The sequence below is a fragment of the Parambassis ranga genome, chromosome 14, assembly GCF_900634625.1.
Source record: "Parambassis ranga chromosome 14, fParRan2.1, whole genome shotgun sequence".
NCBI classification, from domain to species: domain Eukaryota; kingdom Metazoa; phylum Chordata; class Actinopteri; family Ambassidae; genus Parambassis; species Parambassis ranga.
In genome coordinates, this window is record NC_041034.1 from 19,081,977 (window position 1) to 19,100,615 (window position 18,639).

At 39.7% G+C, this 18,639-nt stretch overlaps 2 protein-coding genes across 3 annotated transcripts; both read right to left on the reverse strand.

Annotated features, from left to right (window-relative positions):
• Positions 1–646: 646 nt before the first annotated feature.
• LOC114446078 (nuclear apoptosis-inducing factor 1) lies at positions 647–3,488 on the reverse strand. Of its 2 annotated transcripts, none has more exons than XM_028421501.1 (5): positions 3,384–3,488; positions 2,485–2,672; positions 1,915–2,352; positions 1,759–1,812; positions 647–1,685 (listed from the first exon to the last, which is right to left on the reverse strand). In XM_028421501.1, exons 2-5 carry the CDS (start codon positions 2,609–2,611, stop codon positions 1,243–1,245), a joined length of 1,062 nt encoding a protein of 353 aa, XP_028277302.1. In that variant the 5' UTR covers positions 2,612–2,672; positions 3,384–3,488; the 3' UTR covers positions 647–1,242. The 2 variants fall into 2 exon arrangements, with proteins under 2 accessions (XP_028277302.1, XP_028277301.1); XM_028421500.1 differs by having other exon boundaries at positions 2,485–2,675; positions 3,384–3,486.
• A 1,492-nt stretch (positions 3,489–4,980) lies between these two features.
• Positions 4,981–10,233, reverse strand: capns1a (calpain, small subunit 1 a). Its single transcript, XM_028422053.1, has 11 exons — positions 10,096–10,233; positions 8,867–8,923; positions 8,748–8,784; positions 8,563–8,655; positions 8,376–8,433; positions 8,197–8,261; positions 7,800–7,868; positions 7,298–7,376; positions 6,879–6,995; positions 6,718–6,776; positions 4,981–6,630 (listed from the first exon to the last, which is right to left on the reverse strand). Exons 2-11 carry the CDS (start codon positions 8,911–8,913, stop codon positions 6,604–6,606), a joined length of 651 nt encoding a protein of 216 aa, XP_028277854.1. The 5' UTR covers positions 8,914–8,923; positions 10,096–10,233; the 3' UTR covers positions 4,981–6,603.
• Between the last annotated feature and the right edge of the window lie 8,406 nt (positions 10,234–18,639).

Here is an 18,639-nt window from a genome sequence, read left to right on the forward strand (position 1 = left end):
AAAGTATTACCGTGTGGCGGGGGAGTGGCCTCAAAGTTGACCATTCGCCATTACAAAGGAACTCGCTGTGTTTTATGCAGTACTACCCACATACTTTATGCAATGTGGCCAAAATCTTACAGTACTGCTATGGACCTGAGTCTGAACAGATATATATGCTAATAGGATGATACGGTCATAGCGCCACCTACTGGTAGCAGGAAAGTTTGGTTGTACAAGTTCGTTGTATATCTGTGGAAATGAGAGGAGGAGAGCATAGGACAGGAGAGTATAGGAGACAAGAGCATAGGAGAGAAGACTGCAATGACCCCGCGGATCGCAAGGTGCGCGAGGGCCTGCAATGCTGCTTGCAGCTTTAATTATAGATTACACCTTTTAATAAGGTGTTTTATTATTTTATTATTCTATATTGGAGGATTTTAACCTGATTCATTTAGGAATTTAAACATGAAGCTTGGTGAATTTCTGATTTAGGTCTTTTCAAGGTTTGTACAATAATACTATGTTTTTTTGCAGCATATTTGCATTTTCATATTTTGCACTGGTCACATTTACAGACTTAAAATCATTTAAATGTGTTATGTTCAAGTCACGTGGGAAAGTGTAGCTTCAATGTGCACTAGATCACTTCACACTCACAGCTAGGAACTTTTTAAATACAGGAGGGATTTATTCCATATTCAAAAGAACTGAAACTTTCTTATTCGGGTCAGCATTTTATAATGTTAAAAAAACAAAAACCAGACGACGACAAACTTTTTACTAACAGGTATTCTCAAAGCATCTAAAACACCTCAGACATACGGACCATATGATGGTCAGATTCAGATATCACTCACCATTACAGTACATGTGATAATCCCCAGATACTGAAGTGAGGGAAAGCTACGACAAAAACACACAAATGGATTTTCAACATTAAAGACTGGTTCTTTGCATGTCATCAAGGTTTAAATTTGGCCTTTAATAAAAGTGGTAGGAGTCTGACTTTCAGTAGCACAAACAAACCCTCTGAGTTCATTCTCTATGGCTAATGGGTATTCTGGTCATTCCTCCCTCTTGTAACCACACACATAAATACAATGTTTCTACCAATACACTTTTAAAATCGAACCACCGAACATCTGTTCAGTACTATCAAAAAGTACAGTAACCAGATGTGAAGTCCAAAGGAGCTGAGAAGTCCCTGTGCCTGAAGGCCATGTATGAAGTCAGTGATACAACTTAACATCTCCACCGTTGTTATAATGCCGGCCGTCCATTCAGTTTGTCGTGCATGAGTGAGATGGCTCCGCCTGTGAAGTCTCTGAGAACCTGCACCGTCTCCCGCTGGAGCTGCAGTGATTCACGCACAAACTCCTGCTGAGTCTCCGCCAGCTGCTGCACCGACTCGGACAAAAGCTCCAGGGAGCGTGAAACGGTCTCCAGCAGCATGTTGGTGGCGTGCTGCTCCTGAAGGCTCAGTGACGCATTGTGCAGCAGGCTCTCCTTAGAGTTCTGTGAGGGCTGACTTGGTGTTGGAAGCGCACCTGATGATGCGGATGATGTAGAGGTTGCCTGAGGTTGGCCTTGTTTCTGAATGCCGTTGTTGATTTGGTGATCTTCTGTTGGCTTTGTTGTCTGAGTGGAAGGAAGCACATCGTCTCTTTGGTCATCGTCTGAGTCTCCAAAAGCAGCTTCAGTATCTGGAGAGGAAAAAAAAATGAAATCAGTGATTTGTCATCTTTAAAATGACCAAAAGTCACCTCAACTACTCACCTTCTGTTGGTGGCACTTCATATTGCACATCGAAAGCAGGCTGTGATGATTCCCCTGCAACATTCATTAATTCATTTTTACTCTAACAGCTCATATATACAACAAATTAATATGACAAAAATGTAAACATTGACCAAAACCTGTGATCCCTCCTACCTGACTGTGCAGATCCACTCACTGAGTAAGATGCTGGTGGAGGCATGGAGCCTCCATCTAATCCCCCATTTGGAGAATTCTGCATTCCCATCATATCCTCCTCCTCCATTTCTTCTTCCTCCTCTGGCACATCATCATCATCCCCCAGCGGACCAAAGTCACCAGAGCCCTGATCTTCCTCGTCCATCTCTAGAATCTGGAGCACTATTTTCTCAGTTTGATTAAGGTCTCGGGAAAGGCGAGAGTTAAGGCCTCTGTTTGGCACTGCCCCTGACCGCATAGCAGCCACTTTCCGCTTTGTGTCGCACTTTAGATCTGACCATTTCTTGATGACCTCAATGACTTCCCGTTGGCACTCTCCAATCTCATTGACCCGTGCAGTAATCTCTGCCCATGTGCGCTTCTTAATGTCTGTTGGCACCCCACGGTTAAATTTGCCTTGAAGGGAAAATGACATTATATAGTACACATATTCTTGAAAATCTCCAACCATTCAACCCCCCTTTTTTGGTTTTGATTCAGTTTCCTGAACCATGAGACACAAACGCTTCATTCAGACGTGACACTTACCCACAACAACCATTCGATGCTTCCTCACTTCATCCAACAGTATGTGCACTTCACTAAAAGAGAACCGAGCTTTTCGTTTCTTGAAGCGTGTAACACTGTCCTGGTTGTAGTAAATTGGTGAAGACATCCTCCACACACTCAGTAGGTATGCAGCTGCTTTGTGGTGTCTGCTGCGTTTCTCCAGCTGTCTGCTAGGGGGATCAACAGTCTGATTAACAACAAAGTTAGAGAGAATGCAGAGTCTGCATGATGAAGCTTTTCACGTGTGACTACTGTCCTGTTTCATAAACTACACTGTGACAGATCTTTGAGAATATTATTAAGGGCAATACACAAACACCGGGTATGATCAAAGCTCAGGTTACAACTGCTGATACACTATAAATCAACTGAACAATCACTGAGTATTTAGGTCGAGTTAGCTGATTAGCTAAACTGATATTTAGTCAATAAATATGATACACTTACCAAATATAATGTCGCTTATACAGCGCCCATTCGCCTTAAAGTCAAACATTAAAAAAACTGCAGGCATAGCGTGATGCTAACATTGTAAGCGGGAGCAATGAAAGAGTGAATGAACAATGGACACATGCTATAGCAGTTAGCCTGCTACATCCATAACCCTCTCCAAGAGACGCTCAGAAGATAGTTTTTAAGTACACCATCCTCCTCGTTACTTAACGAGTAATGACTAGTTCATTTGCTCATACAATGCAATATACACTTTGGTCTAACGTTACACAACAACACCCACTAGGTTAGCTAGCTCTGCTGCAGGGCAGTGTAAGCTAACGCTATGTTGACAAATGGCTGATGAACCAGATTCCTAGTTCACGCAACCTCACTTCAAATGTGTAGAGTAATAACAAATACAGCCAATGAGATGGTGAACATACCCCCAAGTTAAAGACGCAGGAATTTGGTCCAGAAACGTGAAGATAAACTTCCTTATCGACAAGATAGCAATTGTCAAGCTAGCCGATGTGGCGCTAGCGTTGACACAGGTGATGTCCGGTTAACATTAGCCAGGCAGCTAAGTAAAGCAGGAAGCTAAACATTATTGACAAACACAGTGACAATAGTGGGATCGTTTTATATCGACCATTATGGTTGTTTCGACACCCAACTTACAAAAGCAACCGCGAAGAATGGTTATTACATTCTGTCTTTTTTTATTCATTTAAAAACGCCTTTATGCTGAAGGAGCACCTCCATTTCCGGTGTCGTTATTAACTTGACTCAAGGATCCACACACACAACACATGGGTCGTCTGTAGACACCAGAGGCCCCGTCGTTATGGACGAGCGAATAAAACTGTAAATTGCGTTTGTCGCTTATAAAGTATACAGCTGCTAGAAAGGTTCTGTTCGCTTTTGTCGGTCAAATCGTTCATTACGTGGGAAATTCAAATGTTCGATTTTACTTGTCCATTTAAAGGAGCCGCATGCTTTTAGTACAGGCAGCCTGAGGGCTGTATGCCAGGACTTGTAGCTAGTGCTTCAACACCAAGATGTGCTGTGTGATTACCCTCAATAAATAAATAAATAAAAATTACAAATTAAAATACACATTTCATCAATCAATTGTGGCAAAAAGAGTAGCATCATTATAATACAACACCGGTGGAGGGTGCCCAGCGATGGGCAGAAAGGTCTGATTGTTGCCACATAAGTTTATGTTTACTAACAAATTGAAGGAAATCTCCTTTTAAATGTTACATTAAAATTTACCCTTTGAAACATTTCATGCAAAAATTTAAAAATGACAGTGATGTCAATTTACATACAACCATTTAGGCTACGAATAAGCCACAAGGTAGGTTTCAACAGTACAAACATCATATCACAGTAAAAGTTAACCCAAATAATGAGAGTGATAGAATTTGCACCTCAGATTCTCAGCTCAGCTAAATCAGGGATTTATTTCTATGTAAAACATAGCTACAATGCCATAATGGGGTGTTATGAGGACTAAAAGTAGGTTTGAAAATCATTTTCCTGTATAGTAAAACGTGTTGATGAAAGGCAGATCATTTGATGGGGGAGTGTTCTAAGATCAAAATCACATAGGAGGAAATTGATAAAAACTCATAGAAATATGGTTTGGGTTGTGGAACCATTGGCTATTTTCACCTCTCAACAAGGATCTTAGCCAATTAATTTTAATGTTGCCATTATTACAATCTATATCAATGGCTTTAAGACCTCCCTCCTCATATCCTTTAACCATAATTGCTTTAAAAAAAAACCTAAAGTACAGTAGGAACCGAATAATCCCTAAGATCCACGCAAGCGAAGAACTTCTACATTCCCATTGGTTGTCAGTGTTTCACAGTCTGTAACAAAAGAATTTCTCCTCTGGAAGTTCATAAATTCAACATACCTATAAAGCTAAATGGTTTAAAGACTCCATTCAAAAATAATCATGAGATTTAAAGTAATCCATCAGGTACCTAGAAGTTCATCAAGACAAAAAAACAGACCTCTGTAATATACCATTTTCTTCAAAATGTGGCACAGGCATTTATTTCACCAGTCATTTTCATTAACAGTTTAATAACTGAGGCTAAAACTACATGGTTAAAAACTCTGAATAATGGCATTTTCACTATGAGCTGCGTGCATTAAGTGGCATACACATCTGTTACACAGGGTCTGTTCACACATTGTGCAGTGTTTATCTGGTGCAGGCATTTTGAGTAAGGACACATGGAGCTGAAACAGGTTGGCTATGGCTACGTTGCACTGCTAGAAGTGAACAGTAAATGCTACAATAGCTACTTACCCAGACAATACAGCGCCTCTTGGATGTAAATGTACATTATAGAGTAAGTCTACTGAAAATATATACACACTAACAGACTACTATTCATATTAGGTCACTTTAAAGAAAATTTAAAATTAGATGTTTATACATTGTTCAGCCCTCTAGTGGCTGTTACATGCATTCCTGCAAGCGATGCATTTAAAAACACTGATGCCAAACAAAACCAATATTTGGTATTGTGCATGTACCATAATTCAGCCATTTGCCTAATTTGTATATGTTTAGTAAGCTGTTTGACCATATTATAGCTGTTTTAGTGAGTACACATTTCCGGTTAGTGGCTGGTTTCACAAGGACACTGATCTGTTTGACCCAATCCCCTCTTTTCTGTGGATGTGCACACACTGACTTGTGACCTGTTAGTTCTGTTAAGCGCTTGTTCAACCTGAGACGCAGGTCATTGTGTTTATGTTGTCATAATTACATGGTGGTGGGCAGGGTGAAGTTGGGTGGGGCTTTTCTGAGAATTAGTTTGGTCACTAAATTCAGAATATTAACATGATTGCTAAAGAAATGCGTTGCCCCACGTGAACAGGTGCAACACAGGAGAGGAGGTGTCTATAGATCAGTCTATACATGTCCTCAGAGTTCCAAGAAGGATCTAATCAGGGTGGAAACACACCTAACCACTTTAAACTGTCCACATTCTTGTGGGTGGGGCTTTTTGCAGTAGTGAATGAAGTAGGTTTTCCTGTCTGTCAGCAGTTAGACTGAGCTATTAGAAGGTATGATTGTTCCTCTAAAGCTGAGGTCAAGCTTAGCTTTAGAGGACTCCACCATTATGGTCTTTGTGACACCAGCCACAGCCACAAAGAAAAGCTGCTTTCACATTAAGTTTGACACATGCTGTTAAAGGTGCCTCTTCTCACATCCTTTCTAGACTTCATGGCATGGAGTCAGATCACAAGCAAATGCCCTTACCAGCCAAACAAATGATACCATTTAGGCATAACACCAACTTGGCAAACCAGAATCATGTGAGCTACATATCTGTGCAGAGGATTCAGTGGCACTTTTGCTTTTGATTCTCAGCTATGGCTTCCATTCTGTGTGCAGGTTTGTGCTTTTTGTGGCTGCAAAGTGATCAATTTCTTCTGAAAGTATTATAGGCTGTAAAGAGGCAGGAACAGTCCCACAACAAGTGCATTAACATTCAAAATGAACCTGCATACAGAAGGGATTTGCTGAGTAACACACGGGCAGTGGTTGGGATTGTGGATAAAACGTTTTATACTGTGTAGATAAACAAAGTGATTCCGTAAAACAAGCAGGAGAAACATCACCGGGACTCAAGAGTACATGGTCAACTGAAGCCACTGAAAAGACAGAAGAGCAGAAAGGTGCCCAGTGAAAACAGGGAACTACACTTCAAAGTCAATCTACAATAGGTGAGATCACTTTACCTCCTGAACGTTGACTTTGATTGTCCCATTGTTGTCCTTATCCAGGGTTTTGAAGGCACCTGTAGCAAAACAGATACTAAGCTTACCAGACATTCTTTCCTATCACAGTGATAAACAAAAAAAGAATCAGCTCAATCCAGGCAGTGGCCTTTGAAACTTACGGCACATGGCATCCAGCCTCACGAGGCAGCCGATGTAGTTGTCAAAATCCATGTTCCCACTTTCATCGCTGTATCTGCGAATGATCATCTGGAACAGCTGGTCATTTAGAGGAAAGCCTGAGGAGGAGATGCACAGATGAGACAAATGTACATGCTGCCAGCTTGTGGCAGTGGAGCAAAAATATCCCAACGACTGGCATGATATTTACTGTTTACAGGCTGTTACAAAACTAAACTATGAAAACAGAAAATAAAATCTAGCTGTAAAATGTAAAACAACCAGATTTATTATCCTCTGTTAGGAACACACAGCTGCTTCATCTGTGGCTGTCCCTACAGGTATCAGTGAGCCATCGACTGCATGTTTTGAATAGCTTTGCACACATTTAAATAGCATAGGACATCAAAAGTATCCTCACCAGCAGCTCTGAAAGCACCAGGAAGCTCGTCTGCCCCAATGACACCAGAGCCGTCTCTGTCATAGGCCTTGTACACTCCCTACACAACAACAATGAAAGTAAAAAAATATGCCATCACAATGTTTCCTAGTAAGCTGAATCACAACCTAGAAAGAGCAAATGGAATCAACCAACCAAACCTGATAAATGATAAATCAAGTAGGCTTAATTAAACAAGCTGTTATTGATTGTCGTTTGTCAGGAAATGATCTGTTCCACAGTGTGGCTGGTTGAACCTTTAGCAAATATGTGCCCATGTAAAAAAATGCAGTTAAACCAAATAAGGAGGGGTCTGACACACTGTACAGTCAGATCAGCCTGGATCCACAGCAGATACTGTGCTGCATATTTCAACCCTAACTCTGCCTGTGCTCACTGTTGCTGCTGCATGTAATGAACACAAACCACAGCAATGTAACAGAAACAGATGTGCAGGATGAATAAAATGTCCCGCTGTACTTGCCTGCCATTTCTTTATATTGTCCCAGAGATATTTGAATTCATGGAAGCCGAGTTTTCCAGTGCTGTCACTCTGAAATTACATTAAGGGCTACAAACAAGTTCTCTGCTTTATCCCCAGCTTAACCAAACCCAAAGTTGCATTAGTACCAGGTATTTGCCCAAGGCGTATTTTTACATGCCTTCATTTTTCACGTGGTACACTGACTGCAAAAGGATTATATAACTCCAATCTATCCATCTTCACACTTTTTTTAAAAATGTAAAAATAAAGTACTACAAAAACAAAGATCAGGTAACATTACATATGCCACATGGACATGTATTGTTAGTTTAAAGCATTTCATTCCAAGTCAGCTCCTCACACATCACACAAAGCCTACTGATGACACAAAGGATACATCCATGACTGCCACCATGCTTCTGCATGACTCAATGCTGAATCCATCTGTCTTCAGATCCCCATCTACAAAACAGGGAGGGGAAAACAGTTTATAGTAGTGTGTGTATAGTTCAAACACAGAAATATAAATAGTAGAGCAAGTCAAATATGTAAGAGAAACACAGAAAGAAGCCTTACGTTTGGAAATGATTCTGTTTAGGATGTTCATCAGCTCAGTTGGGCTCACTTCCATGTCCTATTCAACACATACTTAACATTAAAAACACTGAAGACGGGTAGGTGTATGGTGTGGCAAACTGCATGACAGACTTTAGATGAACAAAAAAAAACAGACATTCAAGATTCACACAGGCATGGCACTCACATCTCCAGCAAGCTGTTGGAAGACTTTGCGAAACTGCCTCTCCTCGTCGCTCTCATGCTTCTCTGCGTATGCCAGCGGCCTCTGTGGTGGAGGCTGTGGGAGAGTGGCACCATTAGAAACTCTGTGATTATTCAGAGTTAGCAAAAGAGTAAGATATGTTTGATCAGGTAATAACTGACACTCACAGGGTTAGAAGGCACAAACTGTTCAGGGTCGATGTTGCTACAAAAACAAGACGAGACATTAAACAGCAGTTAAAGCACAAATCCCAATCTTTTGGGCATTTATAGCTGCAGATTCTCACCTGACAACATCAATGATGCCACTGATGAATTTTTTGGCAAAAAACATTTTCTGTCAACTGTGAAAACAGATAAAACATGAAGTTACTAAGAGATTTACATCACATACAAGACCGTAATCCAGATTATTTATGATTTAAAAATCAGGATCACAGCAGCCAGGAAGCTTAATAAGAAAGAGAACGTTATTAGTCTGCTGATTTATACCATAGAGATATGTTGCAGTGAAAATATAATAATAGAACAATTAACAGCAGTCACTCAGATATATAGTAACTTAAACAGCAACCATGTCAAGTAAATCCCAGGCAATCCTTTTCATGTTAATGCAACGTTAACCACTTTACTGTTGGAGCAACACCAACACCAGTTGGTTCTTGTTTCCAAACAATGGTATGTCCTGTGTTGCCTTCAAATGTACAAATATAATTGGAGACACACCCACTATCCCTCCTTAAAATGTTTCCTGTTATGGCAAAGAGAAGCTTATGCCGCACCCACACTGTGAATATGCATGGCCTCTATACACTGTGCGATTTTTAGCAGTCTTGCAGGACACGAAGTGAATCTAATAACCTTTGGCACGACGTGAAGTTTGATGCGTGCAGACTGTACTGAATTACCGCAGGTTATGACGTAGGTCAATATGGGAGGAGGAGGAGGAGGAGGATGTGGCCGCGGGGGGACAGGTCACACAGGGCAGCAGCTGTCAAGCTGTGAGATGATCATCCTACATTTCTGACACTGCTGGAATTTTATCTCTGGTTATCTTTGGTCGTAACACGATGACAACAACCGGCGTTGAACCTGTCTCACAGTGCGACGTTAAGACCACCGTTTTAGAGCACACTGTATACAGATTAGCTTCACGGTTGCATATTGTTACTACAGAAAGCGACAGTTGAAAAAGTCTCACCCTGCAGTTTAGATCAGATCTAGAAGTCAGACCTATCGTACATTAGCACCACGAAGCCTAGCATTATGTCAGAGTATTATCTGTTATTAGCCGTGCAGCTGTCTGCTAGCGTTAACTCAACACTAACCTCGTTACTACAGTCGTCCTCCTGTATGAAGGATACCACCGACAGCCAGGAAAGCAGCTAATTACCTGCTGTTAGCTAACATCAGCCACACTTGGATTTACCGTGTTTGACAAGCGCCTAAACTGCACCCCTTTTAAAGGCAAACCGTACGTCTGCTTTGTAATATTAAAAGTTTGTCTCATATTTACCGTAAGTGGGCAGCTCTTGGTAAAGTTTACAGCAGAATTCCTGGCCGAGATTGCGTGAGTTCCACTAAGAGTCAACTGGCAGGAGGCTCCGTCAACACCAGTCAACACGCCCAGACTGACGCTGCAGAGAAGAAGCCCGGAGGAGCAGTGACAGGCACTTCCGGGTTCGCGTGTGGAAAACCTGGTCACAGGCCTACATAGTAAATCATTTGTATATTTTAACATACATATTATTGTAATTCAGTAGATAAATCTGTGGTACTGAGGATGGACGTTTTATTATTTATAATATAGTACCGGAAACAGTTTTCCCTTTCACAGTATTGCATTAAGATAACAGAAATGAATTCCTGTCATAATTTTTTCTTATTCTGCACCTAAATGCACTAATATGAAGTACAATTTACAAAGATGTATTCTAAAACCACTGTTAATTCTTTAATTTGCTCCCTGCACCAATTAGCCTGACAACCAAACAATTTGAAGGGATCAAACAACTGATACTCTTTTTGCAGATAAGCTAAATAAGATAAAAATAATTCTAAATGTCTGACGAAAGTAAGTGTCTGCCCTGCTATAGTGGACACATCTTTGTGCAGAACCTGCTTGGTGTGACCAAACAATCCAGCAGTACAAGCTTCACAAAGACATATATTCTGTGATGGGGGTGGATGGCTTTTTGTGTCATTCTGACCTTGTAACATATACAGACATGCTCACTCTGAAGGTAGAAATATATCAGTATGAGCTCTCCTCCTTTACTCCTAAACTTAAACATATACAGCAGAGCTCTCTTGTGGCCAAGTCAGGTAACAGCATTATTCTATAACTATAGCCTAAACACTGCCAGCACAGAGAGCTGCGTCTGATTATGCATTTTAATAATGAGAATTTATATAGGCTACACATGTATGGTTTAATGAATTGTGTATTGTAAAATTAATTAAATTCAGCTTCACACTTTTAAGATGATCCATGAGTCACTATCTGATGCAAGACTCAGTTTATACTGACTGTAACAATATTCAACAGAGCATACATTATTAACAAAATTATAATCTGGAGCTTACGCACAAAAAATCTAAATCAAATCAAATCTAATCTATTGATTTGCTTTGTTTACATTTTGAAAAAGTCAAACAGAAAGCTCTGCTGTGTTATTATATTATTGTAATAGAATAGAATAGAAATACTTTATTCATCCCAAGCTGGGGAATTTTACAATGGCTGCAATAAACTTTACTAAAACATTTAACAGGAACTGAACCTTTACTTATACACCAGTGTTTTCCTCTAAAAGTCCAAGTGAACCAGGTTTGTTACTGGACATGAAAGGAGGACACACAGTATTTTACATCCTACACTGCCAGTCCACTGTACTGGCATCCGTACCAACTGCATTTATGCCAGCTGGGACTGGATAATTAATTGTGTCATTATCTGTTATGATGTTTTATGCAATATTCATACAATTTATGTTATAGTTGTGCTCTCAGTGTTCTCATTCAGTCATTAACATGATCTAATTACACAGAATGATTAGAGTGCAAGGAAATAAGGGTGGTGGATCAAAATGAATCCAAATTGTTTTCCTTTAACCATAGCGGTTCTCTATAGGACAATAACAGGGATCTGCATCCAGTTTCAGAGTCCCATGTAGCTCTGTTATTGACCCAGGTTGATCCATGGACCCTAGTCTGAGAATCCCTGCATTTGCTCAGGCTTCTCTGCAGCTTCGAAATGGTGCTATGTAACCATAAATTGCCCCCTATCTCCAAATAAAAGATTTCTGCAGAGAGGAATATTTCTGTGGCAGCTTCGCAGAGGAACCGGAGCACTGTTAAAAATCCCTCTGTAGATTTGCCAGCCGACTTTGGGCATGTTTAAAAATGATAGCTCACCACATTGAATAATTAAACACAACTTAATGAGAAGGGAGGGAAAATTGTGTTTTCATTTATTTTGACGTAATCCTATTCTCTGATAATTGGATCTTATAGGCAATCATTTGCACACACTTGTAGTGTATTGTGCCAACTTATTTTTTGTTCTGTGATCCGATTCTACATATACGGGGATCTACAGCTGCCAAACCAAGCACCACATTACCAGACGGCTTCCATGTCATTTTTCTATAGGCAGTTTGTAATTATTGGGTAAAGGGGGGCCACATCACAAACCATAAAAAACTTTTCAGCTTTTAAAGATGACTGGTGACTGGACTGGAGTCAAGAGAGCAATAAGCAAGGTGATCTGAAGAACACACGCACATCATGTATGTTGTACAAATATTATGTAAGGTACAGACCACTTTTATAAATGTAACTCTCTTTCCAATTATCTAAATATAACAACATTGTATTTATTTGCTTCATGTGTCACTGCTATATTTCAACCAATTGTTAATTTATTGATACATAAAGATTTGTATGCAAAGGCCAACAACCAGCTAACCTGCTTTTTTTGCTAACTTTCAAAATCTACCCCCTTTCAAATGAAAGAGGATCCTGACAACATTCATCACTGTCCCCTTAAATCCACATACATTTATAAAACGTACTTTTCATGTCCTATCTAGATAAATGTTCTGACTGTGACATGCTGATAGATGAGCCTCTTGTGCCTTGACTTAAAGAAACTGATTGAGTTTGTCTCAGAGCTTCTTTGTTTTTTTTTTTTTTTTATCATGGCTACATCTCCTCTGAATCCCTCATGGATAGCACTATCACCGTTGCCTTGACAGTGCAGACACTTCGCTTGCTCTCTCTGCAACTGATAAGTCTTTCAGTGCTGTTTGCACAACATGCAGAAACAGGATTCACAAAAACAATGGCAACGTGTCTTCAGTTCATCACTGCAAAATTTAAAAATGTACTTCCTGACATATAATCTGCCGCACTGTGGGCTTGCTTTCTAGGTTACTAAATTACATGTACAGTATGGTCAGACTTTGCACCATTGACACCTGCCTGGAATTCTGTGAATGCACTCCTGTCCCTGCAAACAAATCATCCCACATGTCAGTGGTTCACTGTGCAGAGAGCTATACTCAGGGATGTGTTATTATCATCATCTGACTGTATATAGGCCTTTAAAAAACGACTGCTACACTGTTTGCATGTGTGTTTATTCAACATATAACCTGAAATCTAAGATGTGATTGATTGTATACGATCTTTGCATGAAGAAGCAGTGATATGTATCCTTCACATCTCACTCCAGCTAAAATTACTCCATCCATGAAATAGAGGTATCCATGGTTACTTCAGGAGCCATGTTAAAGGGTGCCTCAGCATATCTCTATTCTCTAGCAGTTTCCACCTTTTTCCTCATTCATCATTTGAAAGAAATCACTGTGGCACCTCTAGGTCTCCGACAGCGATGATTTAGTTTTGCAAATGAGATTTGCCATGAATAATCTCAATAATATTGATGAAGATAGACTAGCTATTAAATATTTCTGAATTATGAATGCAAAGCATATTACATCTGCAGTCACCTGCTCGACTTTGAAGGAGTGAAACACAGAGTGCATGTTGCAAAGTGCTGTGAGGCTGCAGGGTAAAATATTGTATAGGAGCATCCCCAGTACGACATATTTGCAGTCTTCAGAACAACCTGTTACCTTGACAACGCAATTTTATCATTCAAGCCCATTGCTACCTTCTCTCACAGCAGGAATCAAATGTGCCTTAAATGCATACTGCTGCAGGGTTTTACACCTCAATTCAAGGTAGAAATGAGATGTGGGATGAGTGAGGATGTGCAGAAAATTTTGAATTATCATTTTACTTCACCGCTGGACAATGTAAAATGATTTTCTTGCCTTTGCAGTGTTAGGAAAGTGCTTTTGATCAAAAGAGCTTAACAAAAAGCAGATTGGTTTGGAGATAGTTGGGAGAAAGGATGACTGACAGACTGTAGATACATTAAACTAGATGATTGGCAGTCGAAGCATCCTGGATATTTTTATGATAGCAGTGTGAGGGATAAACTGCAGGGATTACACCGGAGTGCACAAGCTCCAACTGGAATCATGTGGTGACCAAAATACCAGTCACCTCAGGTCGGATACTATTTCCAATGACTTTTGATATGCGCAAAATTGTCAGGCCATATTTACAAGTTAACCATTTGCATAACTGGAATACAACCTGCATGCAAGCTTTCCACATGGCAAGCCTATCTACTGCAGTGTCTGTTCACCAAATATGAAGAAAAAGGAATTTTAAAACATGAATTTTAAACATGCTCAGTGTTAAAATATACATATAGTAAGGGTCCGAACTTTTAAACAAAGAATGTGAATGTACTGAGTGAATGGGATCTCAGTAAAGCTGCAGCCCGCTCTCTGTGTGATGTCACCTCTCTTTCTCGTGTAGATGAGCTCAGAAGATTAGAATTGTATTTGCTGGATAATGAACAAGGTCGAACAGCGTAGGAGGGATGGTTGTGTGCTGCAGCTCATCACAGATGTCATTACATAAAAGTCATGTTGCAGAACTTGAACTGTACCCATTAACTTAACTGCAGTGATACAGTGTGCATTCATTTGTTTTAATTCATCCGTGATTTTACATTTAAATTGTTATAATTACCTGTATATCAATAATCCTGTGTCAATCTGTATTATTCTATGTGCGGTGACCGCGTGCACTGATCACCCTATAGTCTGATAACAGCATGAGGTGGAATAAAAGTACCAAAATCCACTCAGATATTAGTCAGTCCTCTGATACAATGGAGGTTTCTGTCTGACCACAGCTCCAGAGAATTACCAAATTAAACCTAATTTATTCAACATGATTAGACAAAGCCGTTTCCATTACTCTGCAGGGCGTTGCTCAAGAGCTTGAGCCTGTGATGGCATGAATGCTCACTCAGTGGCTTTTTCACCGCAGAGGAGAAAATACCAGGATGTTAACGCTACAGCTGCACAGATGGCTCTCTTGGTCTGTGACATGTCTTGACAATTATCAGGTGCAATAAGGTTGACGTTTGTAGTCCTCTGTAAACTATCCTGACAGCTACCGAATGGCTTTGTTTGAGACATTCATGTACCTGTCAGGATAGATTGTAATCACTGCGCCCATCTTCTCACCATCATGTCAAATGGACTTAACATGGACTTAACATCAGACATCAGTTGTTTCTGTTCAGTGTGGTTGGCGTTAGCGTGCTGATTTCCTGGTTTGAATGACATGAATCACACAAACATATATATATATATCTGTCAATTTGCTCAGGAAACTTAAAGTGTGTCCAAATAATAAAGTAGCATTTATTTTTGTGTAAAACCATCATTTTGCCTATTTGCATCACCTATACCTTTTGCAGCACTCACAAAGACAAACAACCAGTCACACTCAAACCTGTGGCCAATCACCAGTTAACCTGAAACATGCAGGTATGTGGGAGGAAGCTGCAGTACCTGGAGAAAACCTGCACAGGCACGAAAAAACATAACACTCAAAAATGTTAAAGTAAAAAAAAAGTGTTCTACATTTCTGTGGACAATTAATTTTACACAGTGAAGTTAAAGTAATTAAACACAGCAGCTGACAGTGGCATTTGCTTCCTCCATTAGGCTCCATTTATTTATCTATTTATTTTATTTATAACGGTGCAAACAGGCCATCTGATTGATGCCTGTCTAAAAATAAGGCGACAGTGCGGATGAAGGGTTTTATTTTCATTACCTTACTTTTTGTCAGACTTGGATGTTTTAAGTTCAGAGTCAACCCTAAAGGGGCAAAAATGTGACCCCTAGGGTACTGCATTTTAATCCTGTGAAGGGGCATTTTAAAACACTCAACCACATGAAGTTCATTTCGGCTGATACAAACATTCAGTGATAACCAGCTCCTATTAGCTACCATCTTTTCTACCGGTATGCTTTGCAGCATGCTTTAATAGCTAACTGTTTATTTCTTCCACCTGCTACAGCTCTTAATTGAAAGACCAATTGACTCCTTCCGCTATTAACGTTAGTAATTGTTATTGGCTGTTGAAACTGTCAATCATTCAAGGCTGTGGCCAATCATTTCTCCTTTTCAGATGGGCCCAGCTTTTTTTTGTTAAGTCCCTCCCTCAGCCCAGCTGGGAGGGGGAGGGAGAGAAGCCAATTTCTGCATGCCGACATACTTTGCAAAGTACAAACTACAGTAGATCGTATGATTTTATGTTTTTAGGATCACAGAAGTGAGTATGTACTACTTTGTAAGACTTTTGGGGGAAAATCTGTGATGATGGTTATGCACAAAGCAAATATCATAGTTAGGACCAGCTACGGGCATTGATAGCATACAGTTTCTGGGTTTATAGGGTAGTCCTTTACATATAACTTATATTATGTTGAATTTCTTGACTTGTGAAATTACATTTCACAATTGACAATATGTGTAATTGATTGCACTATTCAATTAGGTTGATGTATTTGTACATGATCACTTTTTTTGCATTGATGATCATAAATTGACCATTGACAGAAACTGCAGAACATTCTGAAAAATTGACTTTTGTTTTTAAGGCTAACTTAATAAAGTTAATGCTCTTATCCTAGCTAACAAATTAAGAGTCCAGAAAAAGAAGACGTAGGCCTAATTATTGCTAGCTGACAAGTCAGCTAAGGCTAATCAGTCCTGCACACTTGAAGTAACCAGCACAAGGTGGCAGCACCATCTGTGGGAAACTAACTTTAAACCTCAGTGTGGTACTGAGGCAGCTAGCAACTTATACAGAGACCCATCTGTCACTCAAAGTATGCACTAGTTATACAGGCTTTCCCTGTATGTTTGTGATTAATGGAGAAATTAACTATAGAGACCAAAACTGTCTTTGAATATTATCATCCCTTTAAAATCCACGGGGTACTTTCTGTTTATCGCTAATTACAATAGATGATAATGGACCTGCTGGCCTTCTGGGAATTGGAAGAAGGCTATAGGAGCTATAATTACGGTACAGATAACAACTGATGGTGGCCAATAACATGTAAATGGCCTGCACCAAAAATTCAGCATGAACCAGTTTGGCTGGTTAACATGAAGGTTTATGGAGATTTTGGAGCCATCTCAGAACTTCTGTGCCTCCTTACACATTCTACTAACACACGGGTACTTTCACTTGTGCCACCTGACAGGCTGATGTGTGAACAGTCTGTGTTTTAATAAGCATACATCACCTTCCAACTCCATCAGATTATCAGATTTTATACAGGTTAGCTCCACCTGTCAGTTAAAATGCCTTTAGGAGGACATACAGGTCCTAAACAAGTGGATTGTCCTCCTTTTATGAAATCCTATAATCATCTAGTTTTTTTCTGGCAGACAGCGCCTGTGTTCCAAATGTACTGACAGAGAAGGCAAACACTTAAAGCTGTCACACAGATGCTTAACTCTATGAAACAAAATGTTCATGTTTGTGGATGGGCTCTGACCAGAGTGGCTGCCAAGATGCAGCAACCCTGTAAAGCTTTTACGCTGAACATAATGAGATGCTAAATGTAGTATCCATTATCTAACACCATGCCTTAAGTAAACACATCCCTGTGTGACATTTCTGCCACACCTTGATCAGGTGGACAGAGCGGGTGGGGGGGAATAAAAAGCAACAGAAGACAAGTGATGTTAAAATGAACATTTATAATGACTCTTTGTTGCCGTCGCAAAAATAATCTTTAAAAAACAATTCAATTATTAACACTGAAATGCTGACTTCACTGGTAGTCCACGAGTCATAAAACACAACTCACTGAATTTCTTTTACAAACACAGTACTACAGTTACATTAAATAGTCATTACCGTTAAATCTATTAATGAATAATGTTCAAATAAACCGAGAATAAAAACAATGACACTTTTAAAATCTTCTCATTCCCTCACCATAGTAGCTGTTGTCTTTTTTTATCAACAGTGTATCATTTAGAAAATATACTGCTTCTGAGATGTTTCTCTGACAAAAGCAGAAAACAGACTGGCAGCATAACAATAATGGTACATGAGCTCAAACGTCGTACAATTAGGGTGATGTTTTTCAAGGGGAGTGGAAATGGGACGTAACCATTCCAGTGATCTAACATTTATTTATGTAGGCTGGCTGCCTTTTGGCTCAGTATGGAATTATTTGGCACTCTTGCTGACAAATATTTGCCATAAAAAGCTTTCACACTTTTTTTTTTTTTTTGTCTAAAATGGCACAAGAAGGCATTTTCCTTTCAGTCAGAGGACTTTATCGTTTTTTAAAAGACATATAAATGCAGTCCTAGAAAGCCCTTTAGGTAGTTAACACTGTGGACTTTCACAGATTCTCCTCGCTCATCACAAATGAAAGACAGAAGTGTTGTCATTTATATCAAAGAGAAATATACCCAATCAACAAAACATCACTTTACTTAGGTTGGAATATTTGATCTTATGCTGTCAGTCCATTTTTTTCTGAGATGGAAAGAACAGAGGTTAAACAACAGAAAAACCCAATGACATGAAAATGTTTGCAAGGTACTGGCATGCTTTAACACTTAAGCAAGCATTCAACCCTGCAGA

What these genes read in the sequence shown, in the direction of transcription:
- LOC114446078 (XM_028421501.1), bottom strand. Translation starts at nt 2,611, where the DNA reads ATGTCTTCACCAATTTACTACAACCAGGACAGTGTTACACGCTTCAAG. An exon ending in GCATCGAATGGTTGTTGTGG is followed by an intron (nt 2,353 to 2,484) that starts GTAAGTGTCACG and finishes TTTCCCTTCAAG; the next exon opens with GCAAATTTAACCGTGGGGTG. An exon ending in TGAAGTGCCACCAACAGAAG is followed by an intron (nt 1,686 to 1,758) that starts GTGAGTAGTTGA and finishes TTTCCTCTCCAG; the next exon opens with ATACTGAAGCTGCTTTTGGA.
- capns1a (XM_028422053.1), bottom strand. Translation starts at nt 8,913, where the DNA reads ATGTTTTTTGCCAAAAAATTCATCAGTGGCATCATTGATGTTGTCAG. An exon ending in AGTTTGTGCCTTCTAACCCT is followed by an intron (nt 8,656 to 8,747) that starts GTGAGTGTCAGT and finishes ACTCTCCCACAG; the next exon opens with CCTCCACCACAGAGGCCGCT. An exon ending in AAACAGAATCATTTCCAAAC is followed by an intron (nt 8,262 to 8,375) that starts GTAAGGCTTCTT and finishes CCTGTTTTGTAG; the next exon opens with ATGGGGATCTGAAGACAGAT.